A 21,319-nucleotide genomic window follows, 5' to 3' on the forward strand; every position below is an offset into this window, starting at 1 on the left:
CTGATTACTGTCTTTACTAGTGGGTCTTAACCTTGACTACCCATTGGAATAACCTGGCGAGCTCTAAAAATCCTGAATCCTGGCTCTCACTCTCAGAGGGATCCTTATGTCTTTGCTCTGGATGTCAGGAAAGAAACGGGGAAATTTGTTACTTCCTGGTAATACTCCTCCCAGCCACTAGAGGCACTCTCTCTGGAACATTGAAAATACCTCTCTTCTCTGTAGGAGGAGAACCTGTTACCATAGTTTAGGAGACTTTTATTGTTTTAGTAAATGCTGTAGCAACTTATAGATGTTTGTAACACCGTTTTCATTAAGTGATGACTAGGGATTCTTTGTTTTAATGTAATGTGCCTGAGACATAAAATTTTTTTTTTCTTTTCTTTTCTCTCTCTTGTTCTTTAAAAACAAAACGAAACACTGCTAGCTTTGAAGAGTGCTACGGATGAAGCCTTACCAAAGGATATGTCCGAGGATTCAGGTAGGAGAAAACCAATTTAATATATTTTTAATGTAATTATTTCTTAAACAAACAAACAAACCAAAACAACCCTGTAGTTTCAGTGAGAAAACTGGTACATCTGTGATAGTGTGTATATATATATATATATATGTATATATATTTCTCTCCAAATATTTGTCTTGTGTTTTATTCTAAGGAAACCTTTTGGTTTCTTTTTCACTCCTCCCCTCTTCTCAGGTATGAGAAGAGGGTGATTTCTTTTTAAGTTCTGAATATAGGTTTCACTGAAAGGATCTCTCAGTTTGAATCGAGGGTCTCATTGTCACTAAGTATAAAATTGAGAAGGCTTGGATTTGGGACGATTTCAACAAGCCATTGTGATTTCTGTGTAGAGTAAGCTGATGGGGTGGATTAACGGGAGGCTCACAGGTGAAACTTTCCATTTCCAAAGCATAAATCTCAAACGCTTTCATTATGCTTCACCACCAGGAAGGCAGGTAAATGTGCTTACACATGGAGTGGATTCCAAGGAGAGAAATAAAAGTCGTGTTTGCCCAGGTTCTTGGAGAGTCAGAACTGTGTCTGGGAACCATGGAGATGGTTGGGCCTGTGGCCTCAGCTTTCTCGACAGAGCCATCACTGAACCAAGATGAACCTAGCTGAGAACAAACTGGCTAGGGATGGCATTACTATTTGGAGCTCTGGTTATGAGCACATGAAAGAAGTTGCTGCTTTCTCTTTTATTGTTCTCTCTCTTAATATTTAATAAGTAAATTATGTTTGTTTTGGTTAACTAGCTATCATCCAAGCTTTATTTTTTTAAAGTTGGAACAAAGCAATCAATATACATCGAGGCTTATGCTACAGTACAGTATTTCCCAAACACTAAGTTCATTTAAGGTTTAAAAGAGAGAGGGGTAGAGGGAGAGAGAGGGACGGAGGGAGGGAGAATGAATATGAACGAGAATATATGATTGATTGCAGTGATGAGGCCTAAGAATCTGTATTTTTAGGCAGCCCCTCCCCCCCAGGGGTTCTAATGTTCAGCCTATTTTGGGAATCACTACCTCTAGAAAGCAACGTTAAGAAATAGAAAATTAAGATCGTAGATCAACTATGACTCCAAAAGTGGTAGGAATTCTCAAACCTAGTTTTGGCTTTTGGAACTGATTCAGGTTCCTTCATCATAGGCAGAAATGCTCTATTTGCGTAGGACAGATGCCTGAGGTAGGTACTTTACAACTCTAATTTCTGGAAATGAAGTGGATACATTCTAGTTTTTGTAAACTTCATGTTATGGTATCAGTAGAAGTTATTTAAATTTGGAGTTAAATTGTGCTTCTCCAACAGCTTTTTAGGCTAATAACTCTTCCTATTTTTTCCATGAGCATTACGTGTTCTCTGGGGCATGAGCTTTATATGTCATTTTCAACATTCCTTCATTGAGTAGGGCATGGCGTCACCAGACAGAACCTATCAGGGTGTGCGTGCCACAGTACGTGAAGTATATCTGAATTTGTTTCACATTCTGCCTGGGAGCATGCTATGTGGTTTCTGATTTGTTCTTCCCTTTGCTGCCCTTTCTGGAGTGGATATGAGGGAATCCCTCATCTGAAAACGTATTTAATACCCTCTTTTCCGGGGAATGCTTGGATTCCTAGCGGGAGACACGAGAGTTTCAAGGTGGTAGTTTCTAATTCTGGAAGGCTGTCCATGCCATGTGGGCATTTCACCTCACTTGAGTTGTCGCCTTCTGGAGAATTAAACTTTAGGCTTGCCCTCCTATCCTGTTTCTGTTTCCTGGAAAGATGACATGCCTGGAGTGTTCTAGGAAGTTCTCATTCTTCTTCCCTCTGCCCAGCTCAGTGAGAAGCTGTGATCCGCCCGTGGGTTTCTGCCTGGATTCTGACCCAACCTGCCCTTGCCATTTTTGTGGATATTCACATGCTCCAAATGCTGAGTCTGACTTTCAGGGGCTTGGAGGCTGATGGAAGACTTAACTAAAATCGTGTTCTCCAGCTTTTTCTGATCTTGAACCTGTGGAAGCTTACCAGCCCTGCCTGGGATCTCATTTCCTGCTTTTGCTCTTCCTTCCACAGTGGGTGGTGATAACCATGATAATAGTAATGGTGGTGAAGAAAATGTGGTGGCTTACAGATGGGATGGGACTGTGTCATCAGGGAGCGCAGTATTCCTTGTTACATATTTTTCTCATAGACCCTTACCCTTTTAAGTGCTGAACACGTACATATTAGTGGAATCTGATGGATTTCTTAGCTAACGGCACATTCTAGCCTAATTCAAAAGGCCATACTGCACCATGGCCATCTTTTTCTGTGTGTCTCCAGGTCCTGCCGAGGGCGTTGGGCCTGCTCGCCCTCACACTGTGGTCTTCTGCCTGCTGTTGGTGATTCTCACAGCTGCCCAGTTGCCGGCTGCCACCCCTTGGTCTCTCCTTCCATTCCCTGCGGCCACCTGCACCTCCTGTGCTGTCCTAGAAGGAACTAAATTTCATAACCAGATTTCTAAGCTTGAAAAATTAGGAACACCCTACAACAGTAATATGTTGCAATTCTAGAATACATTTAGTTTTTAAAGCGCCTTCACTTTCTTATCTCTCTGAGTGAGAAGGGGGCCTCATTTTTACTATCTTCATTCTGTAGCTGAGGAGACTGAGGTTCACGGAGGTCACAGCCACAGAGGGTCGTGGCCAGGAGTAGCCCCTGGACCTCAGGACTCCTGGCCTGGGCTCCACGGCTCAGCCACACCCATCACCCCATCTGCCTGCCTGTCTATCTCTCACCAGCAGGGCTCCCCCCTCCTTCCACACCCATCCCTCCCCCCGGCACAAAGACAAAGATAGTGGCAGTGGACAAAGGAAGTAATGGTCACCGCGGTCTGGTTTGGGGAACAGTCTTTTAAAATGGCTGACACTTCTGCCCACGTATTTCTGGGAAGCAGTGGGGCCTGAGAGAAGCGGGCCGGAGCCAGCCGTGGGTGGCCTGCTTGGAGGGTGGCTCTCAGCCCCGTGGTAAGTGGCCCTCGCACCGTCCGCCCAGCCCCCAGGTAGCCTGCTGGGCTGGAGGAGAGGCTCTCTTGGGCCGCCATCTTTTTCCCCCGGGGGGCTGGAGGAGGGGAGGTGGTTGTCCATCTTCGTGCGGGCGCACGAGACCGGGCGAGGCAGGCTCACACTGCTTGGGCCTCCCGTGCTTCTCGGGGCTCCGGCAGCCTTTCAGTGGTTTGCAGTTAAAAGGTGCCTGTGTCCTCACTCCAAGAAGCCAGAGCGCTTCAGTTGGGAGAAAAGCACGTCTTCTATAGCTGACTGAAGCTAAGGGGACGTGTGTTGCTAGTTTGCTTTGGGCCTTGTTAGCATCTCAGCTCCGCATTCTGCCCTGCTTATCTAACCCAAGGAGTTTAATGATCGTCAGAAATCCAGCATGCTTCATACCAAGGAGGGGTTTTATCTTTGGAGTAATGTAAAAGAGGATGGCATCACGCAGTGAGACATTTTCTTTCCGGAAAAATTTGTGCAAACAGTATACAAACTATATTCTCCTTGCTCCTAGTTAGTAGCACTTTTTCTTTGAATTTTTATGACATTTTATGATGAAAAATTTGCAATGTTTGCAAAACCTTAGCACAGCTAGTGGTTTCTAAAGTTGTCTTCCGCAGAGGATTGAAAACGTAAAAAGAGGATTAATGTTTTTGTAAGTATTTCTCATTACTCCCAACAACTTATGATGGGAAAGTTGGCTCCGTGTGTGTTGGTAGTGAGCAAGCTAGTTCATGATTTAAATTGGAGAAGGAAAAGTTATATGGTTGACAAAATATTTTAATGATTTCACTCCATAATATTCTCTGTACGATTTGGGACACAAGAATATTTTCTTATAGGAAAAGCTGCATAGATCATTTCGACTTAACTGTGGGACTTTGATTTCTGGTGGTCATGCGGTCCTGGTGGTGTATTTTAAGAAAATCTTAAAATATGTAGCCCAATAGATTTCTTCCTAGCCTTCAGGGGAGACTGGTTCAAAATCTATTATTACTAGGCTATCATGATAGACCAAGAAACCCTCAAGTCTGAAACCATCATTGTATAAATAGATAACCTCTTGAGAGAGTTGTCTTTTAGGCTGGAATTTGTTCATTAATCAACTTCGATTTGAGAATGGCTTCGTGGCTAATGCTCTGATGAAAGGAAAAATATGTTGGTTTTTCTTTCTTCTTAATTGTGCCTTTAGCTTTAGAAATAAAATTATGGAATCACGAAAATGTGGAAGCGGTCAAGTTTTCCACACGGATACCTGTACCTCATGTTTACCTGTTGATGTGTTCTGTACTAGCCCAGGTGCTGCTTAAAACCTGTTTAACTGCAGACATGAAACCCAAGCAAACAACAACTAATCTTTGTTTCAGCCACTCCTAAGGATTCCAACAGTCTCAAAGCAAGACCAAGATCCAGGTAGTGTTTGTTTAACTTCTGCTTGAATGCCCTTTGTGCCATGTCCCTGACCAGAAACAAAACTCCCAACCCAAAATCTTTTCCCTTCAATTTGAAGCTCAGGATGAGGGTGAGTTCACTCGTCATGAGGGGCCTGACTGGAGCCCGCAGTGCTGCTGGGGAGGCGCTTAGTTTCTGTGTTTGTTGGTGCTGGGAGAGGGGCTGCTGCTCTCTGGCCACCTGACACAAAGAAGGGGCGATGTAATGTGACCCGGTTGCTGCAGGATGATAACGAATAGGGGGAAAGTAGCTTTGGAAAGAGGGAAATATGGTTAAAAGGTAACTAACACTGAAATGTCCTATCATGACAAGGTGCACACCAAGAAATAGGAAGTCTGGGGGATAAAATCTAGAGTAGGGAACTAAAATGCTTCGGTGATTTCAGTGCGGTTCGAAACTTCAGGTAAGCAGTGTTTGTGGACTGTTTCATCCTCTTAGAGCCTCTTCTCAGCTTCACAGTTTTTAAGTCAGTAGAGGTTAGTAGAAGAGGGAGAGCCAGTAAGGCAGTGCTGTGGTTGACATCAGACATCAGAAGGGAGGAACGAAGAGAAATACAGACTCTCATAGAAATACTAGAATCTCAAAGAGGGGAAATGGTGTTGAGACCGCTCTTTACCAGTAGACTGCGGTGGGAGACAGGATGCTACGTGTGTGTTTGCCAAGTTTTGCTTTGGCTCTTAGTGACTTTTTTCCTCCTTTGGCTGCTAGATGTATTCCTGAGAAAGTGAATTTAAATCTGATCATATTTTGTATGCTTGCAATATTGCCAATTTAAGGAACTCTCGTCTCCTTGTAAGTCAGAGAGTTACCCCTCAGTTTATCTTTTATGTCTGGATTTTCCAAGTTAGAGTTTTGTTTCCTTGTTTGTAGAAGGTACAGATATCTGTGTTCATATTTTTTAAAATAATAGGTACACTAATTCATTTTGGTAGGAAAAGAAGTTATAGTTCCTGTTTCTCTCTATGGCCACCACATTTACTCATCCTGTTTTTGAAGGATGAATGGATCTTTTACAAGTTAGTCCGTGCTGGTTTTAGGATGTAGGAATAGTAACATTTATCTGCCTTCATAGTAGGCAAACCCTTCTCTGAATGGCAGAAATTGAACCTCACAGTTTTTACTTCTGCTGGCTTCCTCTCAAAGCGAGTGAAATGACAAAATCTCAGTCACATATTCTATTATTAATATCTCTGCTAAATTTTATATATTATTCTTTTAGGGATTGGTCTCTTGGTCTAATTTGGATGTTTTTATGTTCGCTACACCCAACTGGGTCCTTACTGAGACCGTGAGAATTAAGTTACTTTAATCCTCCTTTTTAGAATAATAAAGCCGTGTAGAAATGTAAGGGAAAGGGAAATCACCCTTCTAACACTGCTACATTCATCATTTTGTTGATTCCCTGCACATTTATGTTTTAATTGGTTGCAGTCATAGTTTTACTGTATCACTTATTGGATATTCATTTAACTTTCCATATAAAAATACAAATACACAGGTTATATATGGAAGTAAAATGGAATAAGATGTAGTATGAGATTGTGTGCTCAAGTATATGTATGTGTGTATATATACACACGCACACACATGATTTATACACGTACACATTATTTTCTCTTTCTTGAGTGAAAAATGTCACTAGAGCTGTATCTGGCATAGAAAGTTCTTTCTAGCCAGGGTCTCTAATTTCCTTTTTTAATTAAGAGTTCCCATTTGAAAACTTCGTTGTCCTTTTCTATGGATTCCCTTTTATTCTGGTTGAAAGGATCAGAGCACCCTTCCTGCTAGTTCCTGCCTGCCTTTGCCTTGCCTGTCTTGCCAGTTGTGTTGCAGGGACCACCCCAGAGCATTTCACATGCCATTATGGTGGCTTTATTAAAGATTGCAACCTTGCATGACAAAAAAACTCTGGACTACCACAAAGAAACCTTGAGGAAGTTATTCAGGAAAATAAGAACTTGCTATGTCAAAACCAGCTTTACCAAGAACTGAAGTTGCTTAATAGTAATGGATAGATTCTAATTTCCTGAGTGCCACTGTAATAGCTAAATACCAAGACACTTTTCTGAGGTTAATTTATCTGTAGGACACATCTCTGACTCAAAGGTCATTTTCTTCTTTGACAGGAAGTTAGCTCAGAAGCTGAATAGAACAGACATAAGATGTACACATGAGCTTCTTAGAAAATCGTATTGGGAATTCATCCGCAAACTTATTCCTAAGCGATAGAGTAATGTACTGAGTTGAATTAATTTAGAAAATAAGTAGGGCTCTACTATATAGTCTAGCTGTGCCCCAAGTTTTCTTCCCTGGCTCATAGGCAGGCAGTCTCAGAACATTTTAAAGATATAATTTAGAAACTGAGACTGGAATTTGAATGAAACCTATGTAACCTTCTAGCTATGTGACCTTTAGCAACTTACTTAGTTCCTTTTTCATTAAATGCCGTGAATTGGAGTTATAATCTCTGAAACTGCCTAGTTAGCTCCTGCCTTCTTACAGATTGAGAGGGAAGGTTAAGAGGAGGCCTTTGCTTTGAAAATTTCCCCAAACCTGTATTTCTCATGGTGAGACAACCAAGGCCCCTCAACCTGACTGACGTGTGTTTTCCTCTCCTGAATTTCATTTGTGGCATATTCCGTTGAACATTTGATTCTTACTCTCAGCTTATCTGTCCCAGTTCCATATGTGCCTGTTATCACGTTTGCATGTAAACAGAAGAGTTCTGCGGTCAGTTAATACCATGAAGCCCTTCTACTGAAGTATGGAAGTACCTAAGTGGAAGGGTTTACGTGTTATTCTTATTAACAATTCCAATCGAAATGGATTTGAATTTACAGAAAGCGTTCCCTCTGGGGTAAGTTTAGGTCTAAGCTATAATAAGAGCAAAGAGGTTAAAAAAGGTTGTGACTCAGGGTTGGGGGTCGGGCGCTTGTTGCAGCTGGTGTGGCATCCAGGGGGCAGCAGCGTGCCTGGCCGCTCTGGGAACTCAGCAAGCCTTGGCAGTCACTTTGCCTTTTGTGGGTATTTTCTGTTTCGGCCCAATTTCAGAGAGTAAAGCTTTGCTGTGTGCCTTCTGACCTTCCCTTATTTTGCTGCAGATCCTACTCTAGCACCTCCATAGAAGAGGCCATGAAGAGGGGCGAGGACCCTCCCACCCCGCCACCGCGGCCACAGAAAACCCATTCCAGAGCCTCCTCCTTGGATCTGAATAAAGTCTTCCAGCCCAGTGTGCCAGGTGAAGTGCCCCTCTGCGCCCCAGCCCTTCCCTTTCCTGTTGGAGTCATTGGATGGGTGTCACTGCAGAGACCTCTGTGGGTCCAGAGAACGAGCAGACCTGGCCCGGACGGCCTTCACGTGGCTGGCACATAGATATCACGTGTGTCTGGAGCCTTGCCCACACTTGCTGTGGACCAGGAATTGTGAAATTCTGTACCCAGAGGATGAAAATGCTTCCTCCCCGGACAGTCCACTGAGTGCGTGGCCAGGGTCTTGTTCTCTGCATCGTGGTAATTTGTGTCCAGGATTGCCATCTGTGATTTCCTCAGACGCTTATGCCGTCTTCTGTGAAAGGTCTTGGTGGTCAATGCCTGGCCAGAATTTTCTGCATTTTATCCTTCTGGTGAAGATCCTGTGTCCTCCAGGCTTAATGCTTAAGGGGGCTCTGCTTTCTAAATCTGACTGATGGTTAGGTGTTTAGTGTGGGCGTCTGGGTCAAGGGCTCCTTCAGTTGGGCTGCTCTGGGGCTTCTGGGGATGGGACTTGCTCAAGGCAGCTGCTGTACAGCTGGGCTGGAGGCGGGGAGTGTGGGGCGGCCTGTCTGCTCCCCTGGCTCCCTGTGAAGAGGAGCTGTCCTCCCGGGAGCCTGCAGAACCGCAGATGCGAGCCATGCCTTCACATGAGTGAAGGTGCTAGCGTACAGCTGCTGTCCCAAGTGTTATTTTGGGAGCCGCAAGGGCCTTTCCATTGACTAATGCAGGCAAGCTCTAAATACAATGATTTCCTGGAACTTTTTCTGTATCTCTGTGCATTTTAAATCAAGCCAACCTCAGATGCTAGTGATTTGCAGATGATTATCTTTTTTACTAAAGCAAGGAAAGAATCTCCTTGGCTCACACATGAGCATGACCCCTGTGTCCCGGCAGAGCTCAGCATGTTTTATTTGTTCTAATAAAGTACTCTCCTCATAGTAAAGTTATAGATTGTTTTTTAATATACCAGAATCTGGAACTGTCTATGAAGTTTGATTCTCTGCCATGAGTTCATCAGATAAAAATTTGTCTTGAATTTTCCCCCATACTTTGATCCAAATTCTGGCATAATTTCATAGTAACTGGTATTTGGGGTGGGAGTAGCCATGGATGATGATGCTATAAAAATTTCACGTGGCTGGTGGATGATGACCTAGAAGATTTTTCTGTGGACACAAGAAGATTAAAACAATCTGGGCAACCATCTCCATACGTTTTCCTTGCAAGGAGAGAGGCTGGAAGCATGCCCCCCTCTCTCAGGCTGTGTCTCTCTCCCCACGAGGAGCGCCAGCTATGCTGGAGAATGGATGGGCCGTGGCCTTTACCACGTGGCACCCTAGAGTGGGAGAGAGAAGACTGAATTTGGAGTTCAGCTCAGCTGCTTATTAACTATCTGATTTTCAGCAAGTGGCTTAATCTTTTCTGCATCTCAGATTCCTAATCTCGAAAACAGGACCAACCCTCCAGAGAATTACAGGGTGTTGATGAGGTAATAGATGTCATTCAAGTAGCGCCATGTTTGGCCCCTAGGCACTCACTCCCACGGAAGACCGACGGGGAGAGGGGGTCTGAGGAAAGCCCCTGACTCCCTGACCCCCGGTGGGACAGTTCTGTGACTCGTTCCTCGCAGTCCCTGGGACGGCTCGCAGAGGGACCGAGCCGTGGTCACCTGTGGCAGTAGCTCCTTCATTAACACACCTTGTCTGGGCCCGCTGCCCTCCTGCCCTGTCGTGCTTGCCTCACACCCAAATCAAATGCCTGCTCCCAAGTCCCAGCGGTAGGGGCTGCTTTCAGGAGAGCCTGAATTCAGACGGCTTCTCTTTACGTCTCCGATGTTGATAGGACTTCAAGGGAAAAGTATTTTCATTTGGTAAATGCCAAAGAATAGCTAGGTGGGTGACATCTGTATTCATAGCTTAATTCCATTGTCTTTCCAGTACAGGTTTACACAAATGAAATTTTGATGAGCAGTTTGAATTGATCACATGAGAAACAGAGCATGTCTGCATTATGAAAAGCAGGTGGTACCATTTTATCTACTTAATTTGTTTGCCTGTGGGTTAATTCTCACAGGAAAGTCCAAGCGTCTGTCTAAACTATGTAGAATTTTAGTTTATTGCATATTGCTAGAAATTACTTATTAAAATTCTGACAAGCTAGGAAAGCACGAGGTAGAGTCTAAACCAGTCACCATAGCACCCTCAGTGAGAACCGTGGTGCCCACGTAGTCACCCCTCTGCCACACTTGTCTTTATGTGTCACTCTAGCTAAGCTGGGTCACACTGTGCTTGCTGTCCTATATCCTGAGCTTCCTGATTAACCGTCTTTCATAATATGGAGCTGTGTCGTTTCTCCGTGCCTGTGTGATGTGGTTGATTGCGCCCTGTGGGGCTTTCTCTCTCCCCGTCTCCCCCCATCTCCTCCTCCTGTCTCTTCCTCATGGTCTCGTCTCATGCTCACATGCTGCTCCCCTCTCCTCCCCTTCCCTCTCTGCTTCTCTCCTCTCCGCCTGCCCCCACAGAGGCAGGGACCTCTCTTTCCCAGGCTCCGCCACCAACCTCTCTCTGCCCTCATGTCATCAACAAGGTAGAGGTTATTAATGACTTCGTGTCTATATCTTTGTTTCCTTGTCTACTTATTTTCTTGGGCTGAAGTCGGAGATGCTGAGTCAGAGGCCATATACCTTTGAAGTGTAGATACAGGTTGCCAAACTGTGCTGTCAGAAACTTGTGCCTTACGAACTTATCCCACTGGTAACGTCGCTTGAGAGTGTTTCCTCACACCCTCACCAGCACTGGGTAATGTTCATCTTTTCAGTCGTTACCTATCTGATAGACAAATGTTTGCATTTCCTTGATTCCTAGTGAGCCTGAACATCTTTTCCTCTGTCGTTACTGGATGTTAATATTTCTTCTTTTGTGAATTGCCCGTGTGGAGGCACACTTAGCTTCCGGGGCTCCTGCTCTTTGCCTAACCACAGAAACCACTTGTCTCTTCGTTTTTCCTGTGAGGGTCTGGACCTGTCTTATCTCAAGCACTTGGGAATGTGAAGGTGGCCTTGGGGAAGCTAAGCTAGCCTGCTCCTTCATGCGGACCATGTTCTTCCAGCCCCCAGTACCCCATCTTTTGGCCAACTTTATCACTTACGACAGACTCTACCTAGGCCATCCTGTTTATAACAATAGAAGAACGAGGAAAGGTAAAGAAAACAGGGAAAGATAATGTGCGATGAAATAAGATATGAACTTGAGTTGAAAAGGAAGGATAAAGTGAAGCTAATGTTTTTAAAAATGAGAATCATAGGATTGTGAAAAACAGAGTGAATGAGGCTAAGTTGCTGAGTCAGAGTAGCCTAAAGTGGAGCGATAATGTGGAGAAGAAGTAGGATGGAGAGAAGATGCAAAGAAGCAAGAATGAAAGAGGGAAATGAAGGAAAAGGTGAGATGGTTGTTATATAGTGGTGATGATGTTTATACAGAGAGAGAAGCAAATAGGATAAGAGCCTGAAGAGACCAAGTGGGGAAGAGCCCGCAGACTCGGTGTAGGATTCAGATAGCATTCAAAGGACTCTTGGGAAGGAAGGAATAGCTCAGAAGTGGGTGGCATTAATGCCTTCAAATTTATGATAGGTAACATAATATGGGGAAGAATAATGAAGGATTGTTTTAGATTGTAAATCTATAAAAATGAACCAGGCCAACTCTGGCAGTGTGGGACAGTTGGCTTTAACCTTGATATCTGCAAAGAGGGTGTGAACGTGTGATTTGCAGGAGTCTAGACTGTCCCAGGGCTCGAGATAGGTAGGTGCTGGCATTACACCTAAAGCGTGTGTTTTCATAGGGAGAAGTTGACATAATAGGATGGCTGTGCGGAAAAGGGAGCTCACCTTTGTCATAGCTGATTCAGGCCGTGGAGCCACCCTTTCACAGTCCCATGTGGCTGCTCTGTTGGTGGGAAAAAAATGTGCAAGAAGGTCTAAGGCAGTGATGATGCAAGCATACAAAATCTAAGCAGTCAAAGCTGGGACTTGCTCAGTGAGGTTTAGATTTTATAGCTCTATACTTACAGCCACGTAACATGTTTTATTACTGAAATTCCTGTAAGAAAAATCAGACAGTGAAGACGATACTTTTTAGATCCTAACCTCTTTTTCCTCACTGAAACCGTTGTTTTCATAAGGCTTTTTTCCCCCCTCGTAAAAGGGTTCCTTCTGTTTCACTGTGTGGGGTGGGAACTCCCCTCCTCCCACTCTTGACACTGCCCTGCCTCCTCCAAAGCCATGGGTTTGCAGCCCGAGGTTTCCATAGTGACGGCCAGCTGCCTCAGTGCTACACACAGCCCTGTCCAGCCACTGAGCCTCCGCCTGGCAGAAGGGGCAGAGATTACGGCGGGGAGACATAGCCATCCCTTTAGAGATTCAGACCAAGAATCTTCATCATGTCCGCACAAATCTAACAGGGGCATCTTAGTCCCTTGGATAGAGCTAGCTGCCAGGCAGTGGGAAAGGAAGTCCCTGGCAGGGCCGCCACTTCCCAGTGCCACCCCGCTTACTTTAAGAAAGGAGAGTGCATTTTGGTGGACAACTCTTTCCACCACATCCCGTATGGCCGAGGACACTGAGAGCTACATGTTAAAACCATTACGATGGCCAAACAAAACACATCCATGGGTAGTATCTGCCCATGGGTAGCTAATGTCCTCTCTCTGCTTTAGACACACTGATAATAAAAGTTCACTCCATGGTTAAGAAATTATGGTACATCCATATCATGGAATCTTATGAAGCTGTTAAAAAGAATAAGGTACGTGTACTAAGTGGAGAGCTATCTGAGACGAGTGAGAAAGGCATTGGTGCAGAATATGTATGTTCTTCATTGTATAGACAGTTTCCGGAAGGATACTTAAAAAAGTGGTAGCAGTGGTTGCCTGTGGGGAAGAGAATAGGATGACCGGGGCCCAGGAGTAAGAGAGAAACTTACTTTTCATCGAATATCCATTTGTATCTCTTCAGTTTTGCCTCACGTACAGATATTACCGACTACAAAAAGTTTACTTTTCACTCTATAGCTGCAGTGACCAGATGGCACCTGAGAGTACCAGAGATGGCCTTCCCGGATGAGTTTATCTGTCTCAAACCTGCCTACCAATCTGTATCCAGGGTATTTTTACAACCAATCTGCTGCTACCTCCTAGAATGGAGCTGAAATGACAGAGCATTCCAGAGCGTTCTTTAAGGCTCTGATATGTTCTTCGGATTCCTCCTCAGTGGCCCTCCAACACTGAGGAATAGTTTTGGAGGACTTCCCATAGCCTGCATTGTGAGATGTACGGATGGGCAAAGGGTTGTGATAAGGGCTCTGTCTTAATTTGGTGGTGGTGGTGGTGTATTTATTGAGTGATGAGCTGAGAACAGTCTGTCCTGGGTTTTCTACAGGTGAATATTTCTTTCTGCAACTTTATTTTATTTATTTGTTTATTTTTTGGGCTGCTTTGGGTCTTCGTTGCTGCGCGCAGGCTTTCTCTACTTGTGGCGAGCAGGGGCTACTCTTCCTGGTGGTGCGCGGGCTTCTCATTGGGGTGGCTTCTCTTGTTGCGGAGCACGGGCTCTAGGCGCGCGGGCTTCAGTAGTTGTGGTGCACGGGCTCAGTAGTTGTGGCTCGCGGGCTCTAGAGCGCAGGCTCAGTAGTTGTGACGCACGGGCTTAGTTGCTCCGAGGCGTGTGGGATCTTCCCGGACCAGGGCTCGAACCCATGTCCCCTGTATTCGCAGGCCGATTCTTAACTACTGCGCCACCAGGGAAGCCCTCTTTCTGTAACTTTAGAAAAGGTAAACACCTTGGGAATAAGAGATGGTCTCAAGACCAAACTTGCCTTTCAAGTTTTCTAAAGGATGAATTTGGCCACACAGACGGCTGTGACCTTATAGATTTCCTTATTGTATCATTGCTGTGAGAGCTACTTGTTCCCTTTTAAAATCTAGTAGGATTTTGAAATCTAGTGGAATTATGGGATTCCTGCCCCATGCCCAGACTTTGGGGTCCACAGTACATAGCCAGCCAAGGGTTCAGTTTGTCAGTCTAGACAGTTTTTTTTTTAAATGAAAGCTTTATTGAGATATAATCCACATTCTATAAAATTCACCCTTTTAAAATGTACAATTCAGTGGCTTTTAGTGTATTCACAGTGTTGTACAGCCACCAGTATTGTCCAATTTCAGAACATTCTCACCACCACCCCCAAAAGACACCCCATACCTGTTAGCAGTCATTCTCCACCCCGCGCTCCTCTCCCCAGAGCCATGGGCACTCACTGACCTACTTTCTGTGTCTATAAATTTGTCTGTTCTGGACATATATGTGTATATATATATATATATATATATGTAGTCTTTTGTGATGGGCTTCTTTCACTTAGCATCATGTTCGCAAGGTTTATCCATGTTGTAGAATGAACCAGCACTTCATTCCTTTTATGGATGAATAAATAATATTGCATTTTATGGATATGGCACATTTTATTCATCCATTTATCAGTTGATGAACATTTTGGTTGTTTCTACCTTTTGACTATTATGAATAATACGGCTGTGAACATTCATGTACAAGTTTTTGTGTAAACAAGCATATGTTTTCCTTTTTCTTGGGCATATACGCGAGTGGAATTTCTGGGTTATATGTTAACTCTTTGTTGAACATTTTGAGGAACTACTGAACTGTTTTCCAAAGCAGCTGCACCAGTTTACCATCTCAGTAGCTATGTATGAGGATTGCAATTTCTTCATATCCTTGAAACCTTTGTTATCGTCTGTGGTTTTTATTTTAGCCATCCTAGTAGGTCTGAAGTGATATCTTATCATGGTTTTCATTTGCATTTTCTAATGACTAATGATGTTGAACATCTTTTCCTGTGCTTATTGGCTACATTTATGTCATCTTTGGAGAAATGTCTATTCAGAATCTTTGCCCATTTTTAAATTGGGTTATTTGTCTTTTTTTGTTGAGTTGTAAGGGTTCCTTATATATTCTGGATACAAGTCCCTTTTCAGATATATGATTTACAAATATTCTCTCTCATTTTGTGGGTTGTTCTTTCAAGCTTTTTGATGGTGTCCTTTGAAGTGCAAAAGTTCTTAATTTTGATGACGTCCACTTTATCTGTTTTTTCTTTTGTCATTTGTGCTTTTGGTGTCATATCTAAGAAACCATTGCCTAAGGCTTCCCTGGTGGTGCAGTGGTTAAGAACCCACCTGCCAATGCAGGGGACGCGGGTTCGAGCCCTGACCCGGGAGGATCCCACATGCCGCGGAGCAGCTGGGCCCGTGCACCGCAACTACTGAGCCTGCGCTCTAGAGCCCGCGAGCCACAACTACTGAACCCGTGTGCCACAGCTGCTGAAACCCGCACACCTAGAGCCTGTGCTCCACAACAAGAGAAGCCACCGCCATGAGAAGCCCGCGCACCACAACGAAGAGTAGCCCCCGCCCGCCACAAGTAGAGAAAGCCCACGCATAGCAACAAAGGCCCAATGCAACCAAAAATAAATAATAAATAAAATAAATAAATTAAACAAAAAAAGAAGATACCATTGCCTAACTCAAGGTCACAAAAATTTACTCCCCTTTTCTTTTAACAGTTTTATATTTTTAGCTCTCACATTTAGGTCTGTAATCCATTTGAGTTGATTTTTGTATATGGTATGAGATAGGGGTCCAGATTCCTTTTTTTTGCATGTGACTACTCAGTTGTCCCAGTACCATTTGTTGAGAAAATGATTGATTCCCTGTTGAATTTTCCTGGTACCCTTGTTGAAAATCAATTGACCATCAACGTAAAGGTTTATTTCTGGACTCTCATTTCTATTCCATTGATCTATATGTCTATCCTTATGCCAGTACCGTACTGTCTTGATTATTACAGAATGGTAATAAGTTTTGAAATTGAAAAGTGCATAACTACCTACTTTATTCTTCTTTTTCAAGATTGTTTTGGTTATTCTGGGTACCTTGCATTTTCATATGAAATTTAGGATCAGCTCATCAATTTCTGTTTATTTAAAAAAAAAAAAAAGCCAGCTGGGATTTTGTTAGGGAGTGTATTGAATCTGTAGATCAGTTTGATTAGTATTGCTATCTTAATATTTTTCCCCCAACTTAATTGAGGTTAATTGACAAATAAAAATCGTATATATTTATGGTGTACACATGGTGTTTTTGATTTTAACAATATTAAGTCTTCCAGTCTTAATGGAAGAATGTATTTTCATTTGTTTAAGTATTTAGTTTCATTCAACAATGTTTTGTAATTTTCGGCATACAAATTTGCACTTCTTCAAATTCTTACAGTCAGCCCTCTGTATCCTCAGTTTCTGCATCCACCGATTCAACCAATTGTGGATTGAAAATATTAGGGAAAAAAATTCCAGAAAGTTCCAAACAACAAAGTTTGACTTTGTTGTGCACCAGCAACTGTTTGTATTAGGTAGTATAAGTAATCTAGAGCTGATTTAAAGTATATGGGAGGATGTGCATAGGTTATATGCAAGTATTACATCATTTTATGTAAGGGACTTGAGCATCCTTGGATTTTTGTATCTACAGGGGGTCCTGGACCCAATCCCCCAGGGATACTGAGGAACGACTATATTTTATTTATTTTGATTTTATTCTAAAGGAAATTGTTTTCTTTTTTTTTTAAAATTAATTTATTTATTGGCTGCGTTGGGTCTTTGTTGCTGCGCGCGGGCTTTCTCTAGTTGTGGCGAGCGGGGGCTACTCTTCGTTGCAGTGTGCGGGCTTCTCATTGTTGTGGCTTCTCTTGGTGTGGAGCACGGGCTCTAGGCACGCAGGCTTCAGTAGTTGTGGCATGTGGGCTCAGTAGTTGTGGCTTGCGGGCTCTAGAGTGCAGGCTCAGTAGTTGCGGCGCATGGGCTTAGTTGCTCCGCGGCATGTGGGATCTTCCCGGACCAGGGCTCGAACCCATGTCTCCTGCATTGGCAGGCGGATTCTTAACCACTGCGCCACCAGGGAAGCCCAGGAAATTGTTTTTTTAATTTCATTTTTGCAATCTTCATTGCTAGTGTATAGAAATATAATTGTTTTTTGTATATTGATCTTATATGCTGTAACTTTGTTGAACCTGTCTATTTGTCGTCTGGGCACATCTTATCCTTAACTTAGATAATGAGGTAGGGAACATACTCATTATTGGACTTCTAACTGTTTATCTAATCCTGCATCTTTCCACAAGTCAGGGAGGAAATCCCTTTTAGTGTTTGGGAAACATGGAAAGAATCATTACTGAATGCTTGCAACCAGTTTTACTTTTTCTCTCATTTGTGAAACCAATTGATCTAGTCCCATTTATTGAATAGTATATTCTTTACCCATCAGTATGCAATGTCCACTCTGTCCTAAGCAAAGTTTTCCTATTTGCAAGAGTTGTTTCTGGGCTCTCTACTCCATTAACACCAAGTACTAGGTATCACAGTGATAACGGCTGATATGAATTTGAGGCTTACTTTGTACAAAGGACACATTTAAAGTACTTTATATGCATTATCTCTTATCCTGACAACAATCCTAATGAGGTAGATGCTGTTTTATCCTTATTTTAGAGATGCAGAAACTGAGGTACAGAAGTTAATTTGGCCAAGGTCATGGAGCTAGTTGATGGTGGAGCTAACGCTTAAACTCATGCAGTCCAATGCTGGAGCCTATGCTCTGCTGCCTCAAGAAGGGGCAAGTATTTCTCTTCTCTCTACCCTACTTGCCTCTCCCAACTTGTCTATTTGGCCAGATATTTACTAGGCACGTCTCTCTCTGTTCAGCTGCCTCTGCTGCAGATTGAGTTCTTAAGAGAGGGTAGAAGGCAGAATGCTATTATTCCTGTTGGTTGCAGGCCTCACCCTGCTTCACCAGCCAGCTGAGGACTGGGATTCATCTCCAGACCTGGGCAATTGGCTGCTACTGCAGTCATTTGTCTTTGAAGGGCCAGGGAATGCCTTCCAATTTTCTAGACCTGAATCCTTGCTTTCAGGCCTGGTCTTGTTTGTGGAGGGGTCTATCGTGAGAAGTAACACACTCAGAATTCATTAGGTTTTCCCCTTGGGCTTCTCAGTGGTTGATAGATAAAAGGTGTTGGCTTTTATAAAAGGTATAGTGTCACTTTGTCATGAGATTTGAAGTCTGGAAGTTCATTTAAACATAGAGAAGTAGATGTGACCGGGCTGTTGGGCTCGGTGAACATTTTTGGAGGTAAAAATACAGTCCAGGTGCTTCAGGTTTGTCTGTGCCAGTGTTCAGTGTGTTCATCCAGACTCAGGCCAGTCTCAGCCTTTCGAAGCTGTGGTTGCAGTGTACTGTCTGTCTTTGGCTTCTATTTGCCTTTTCCTGTTCCTTTCTGTATTTATAGAGGTTTCTTCTTTTCCAGTAAGTTATGTGAGAGTTTCTATAGTAGCACAGTGTATGCTTTGTATCTGTAAAAGACAAAAAGCTGGAGGTTTACAGAGGCCTACTGAGGTGAGGGTACAGCTGGTCCTGCCGTTGGGCAGGGTGCTTTCCCTTTTAGATCCACCGTCCAGTTTTACAGCCCTCCCTGCTGGCTGAGTGCTTTAACTAGGGAGTGTGGGGAGGAACAGGACTGGAATCTCTGGAGGATGGGGTGGGAAATATTAGTATAACCTTTATTTTTAAAATGTTTGTAAAACTCGTTTGAGTAATAGAAAAATACTTTCTCGTGTATAAAATTCATACATTACAGATGTGTCCCTTAACCTCATCCCCACCAAGCCCAGTGTCCTCCCCTGGGAATGTATTTCTCTGACATTTTCTAGTGCACTTATTAATGTATATGTGTACCTATGACATCATTTTTGGTTTTTGTATTTAAAATAATTGGCGTCACGCTGTGCATGTTTCCCCCATGCTTTTTCATACTATATTATTTCTTGGAGATATATCCATATCAGTACTGGTAATTTTGTCATTCTTTTTATATGTGTTCTATACACTGGCTACTCTGTTAAAAACTGTATTGTGGAAAATTTCAAATGTGTGTAAAAGTAGAGAACCCCTATCCCCAGGTTATTTTGAAGCAAATCCCAGATAGTGTATAGTTTTATACATAAATACTTCATATTATCTCTAACAGATAAGGCCTTTTAAAAAAATGACTAAGCCTTTATCATATGTAACAAAATTAGCAATAATCCCTCAATATCATCTAATACCTAGCCAGCGTTCAGATTCCCTGAATTGCCTCAAGTATGTCTTTTTTATAGTGCCTTGTTCCAGTCAGGATCCAAACAAGGGCAACATGCATATTGTACTTGTTTTGCCAACTGTTAAGTCTCTTTTTATTGATAGGGTCCTTTTTAAACCCCTCCCTTGCTATTCATTCATTCATAAGAAAATCATCCACCCCGTAGACATTTCCACGTTCTGTATTTGACTTGTTCTCTGTTCTTCCATCTCCTGTATTTCCTATAAACGAGTAGATAGATCTAGACTTGATTAGAATCAGATTCTATTTTCGGCAAGAAGACGTCCAAGTGACAACTGTGTACTTCGTACTGCATCACGTTAGGACGTTCTTAATGTCTAATGCCTCTGTTTTTGTCATGTTTGATTGATCGGTGGGTTCACGTAGTATTTGCCTGATTCATCCATTATGATAAAGATCCCCAACAGCCTTTCAAATAATGGTTTTATCAGGTATTGATCACCATTGCCTGCATCTAGCGGCGTGTTAGTAAATATTTAACAACTGGCCATTATCAGTTTTTATGGTGTAAACATTCCTGCCATGGCCAATTTCACTCTTACTGATGGGTCGCTGAATGTGGGGTTTGGACAGATCTGCACAGTTGGCTCTCACAAGCTGGTATGAGCTGTTTCTAGCAAACCACTGCTTAGATCCATGACTTCATTGGAAGTTGCAAAATGGCGATACTCTATTTTATTTCTTTTACCTTTATTAACTTGGACCATGGCTTATTTAACCATTTTCCTATTGTTGGACATTTTCCTATGACCCATATAATGCTAGTGAGCTGAAGAGTACCACAATATAATTTAATTGTCAGTACATCACTAAATTCCTTATATGCATTTGAGTTTATAGAATTGTATGAAAACTGAAATAGACTTCAGTACTGGTGACCAGGAAAAGTGTCTTATTCATTTAACCAGTACTTACTTAGCACTTAACTGTATCCTTGGTACTATGGAGAATTCCAAGAGGAATATGGATATGGCCACATCCTGCCAATCAGTATTGCAGTTACATGTGAGAAGGGTGCTGAGTCTGGGTGGTTTCTAACTAGGATGATCTGTGGATGTGTTGGGGAGAGGTGTGCAGACTGTTAAGCTAATCTCTGAAGGGTGGATATGAGTTTTGGAGTCAAATTCTGTTCGTCTTTCTTTGGTATCTGCCTTGGTTCAGTTTTTTTTTTTTTTTAACATCTTTATTGGAGTATAATTGCTTTACAATGGTGTGTTAGTTTCTGCTTTATAACAAAGTGAATCAGCTATACATATACATATATCCCCATATCCCCTCCCTCTTGCATCTCCCTCCCTCCCACCCTCCCTATCCTACCCCTCTAGGTGGTCACAAAGCACCGAGCTGATCTCCCTGTTATTACCACTTGCCTGGGAGGCTACTGAAGTAATCTCCAGTCTGGTTTGCTTGCTTCGTTCTTTACTTCATAGAGCAACAGGATTAATTGTTTTGAGCACAACTATGATGTGTCACCTCCCTCCTCAAAACCCTTCGGGGGGCTTCCCTGGTGGCGCAGTGGTTGAGAATCTGCCTGCCAATGCAGGAGACACGGGTTCGAGCCCTGGTCTGGGAGGATCCCACATGCCACGGAGCAAATGGGCCCGTGAGCCACAATTACTGAGCCTGCGCGTCTGGAGCCTGTGCTCTGCAGCAAGAGAGGCCGCGATAGTGAGAGGCCCGCGCACCGTGATGAAGAGTGGCCCCTGCTTGCCACAACTAGAGAAAGCCCTTGCACAGAAACGAAGATCCAACACAGCCATTAATAAATAAATAAAGCACACCTAGTATAGTGTAATTTAAAAAAAAAAAAAACCCTTCAGGAC

At 43.1% G+C, this 21,319-nt stretch overlaps 1 protein-coding gene across 5 annotated transcripts in view; it reads left to right on the forward strand.

The window, feature by feature from the left end:
• REPS2 (RALBP1 associated Eps domain containing 2) overlaps window positions 1-21,319 on the forward strand; it is a 232,560-nt gene that overhangs the window by 131,708 nt on the left and 79,533 nt on the right. For 3 of the 5 annotated variants that reach the window (XM_061178368.1, XM_061178370.1, XM_061178369.1), the window contains exons 11-13: window positions 428-481; window positions 4,883-4,928; window positions 8,069-8,205. In XM_061178368.1, the coding sequence (XP_061034351.1) occupies window positions 428-481; window positions 4,883-4,928; window positions 8,069-8,205 (237 nt within the window). The remainder of the gene's footprint in view (window positions 1-427; window positions 482-4,882; window positions 4,929-8,068; window positions 8,206-21,319) is intronic. The other 2 variants (XM_061178371.1, XM_061178372.1) reach the window with 1 other exon arrangement.

This window comes from Eubalaena glacialis, chromosome X (assembly GCF_028564815.1).
Source record: "Eubalaena glacialis isolate mEubGla1 chromosome X, mEubGla1.1.hap2.+ XY, whole genome shotgun sequence".
NCBI lineage: Eukaryota > Metazoa > Chordata > Mammalia > Artiodactyla > Balaenidae > Eubalaena > Eubalaena glacialis.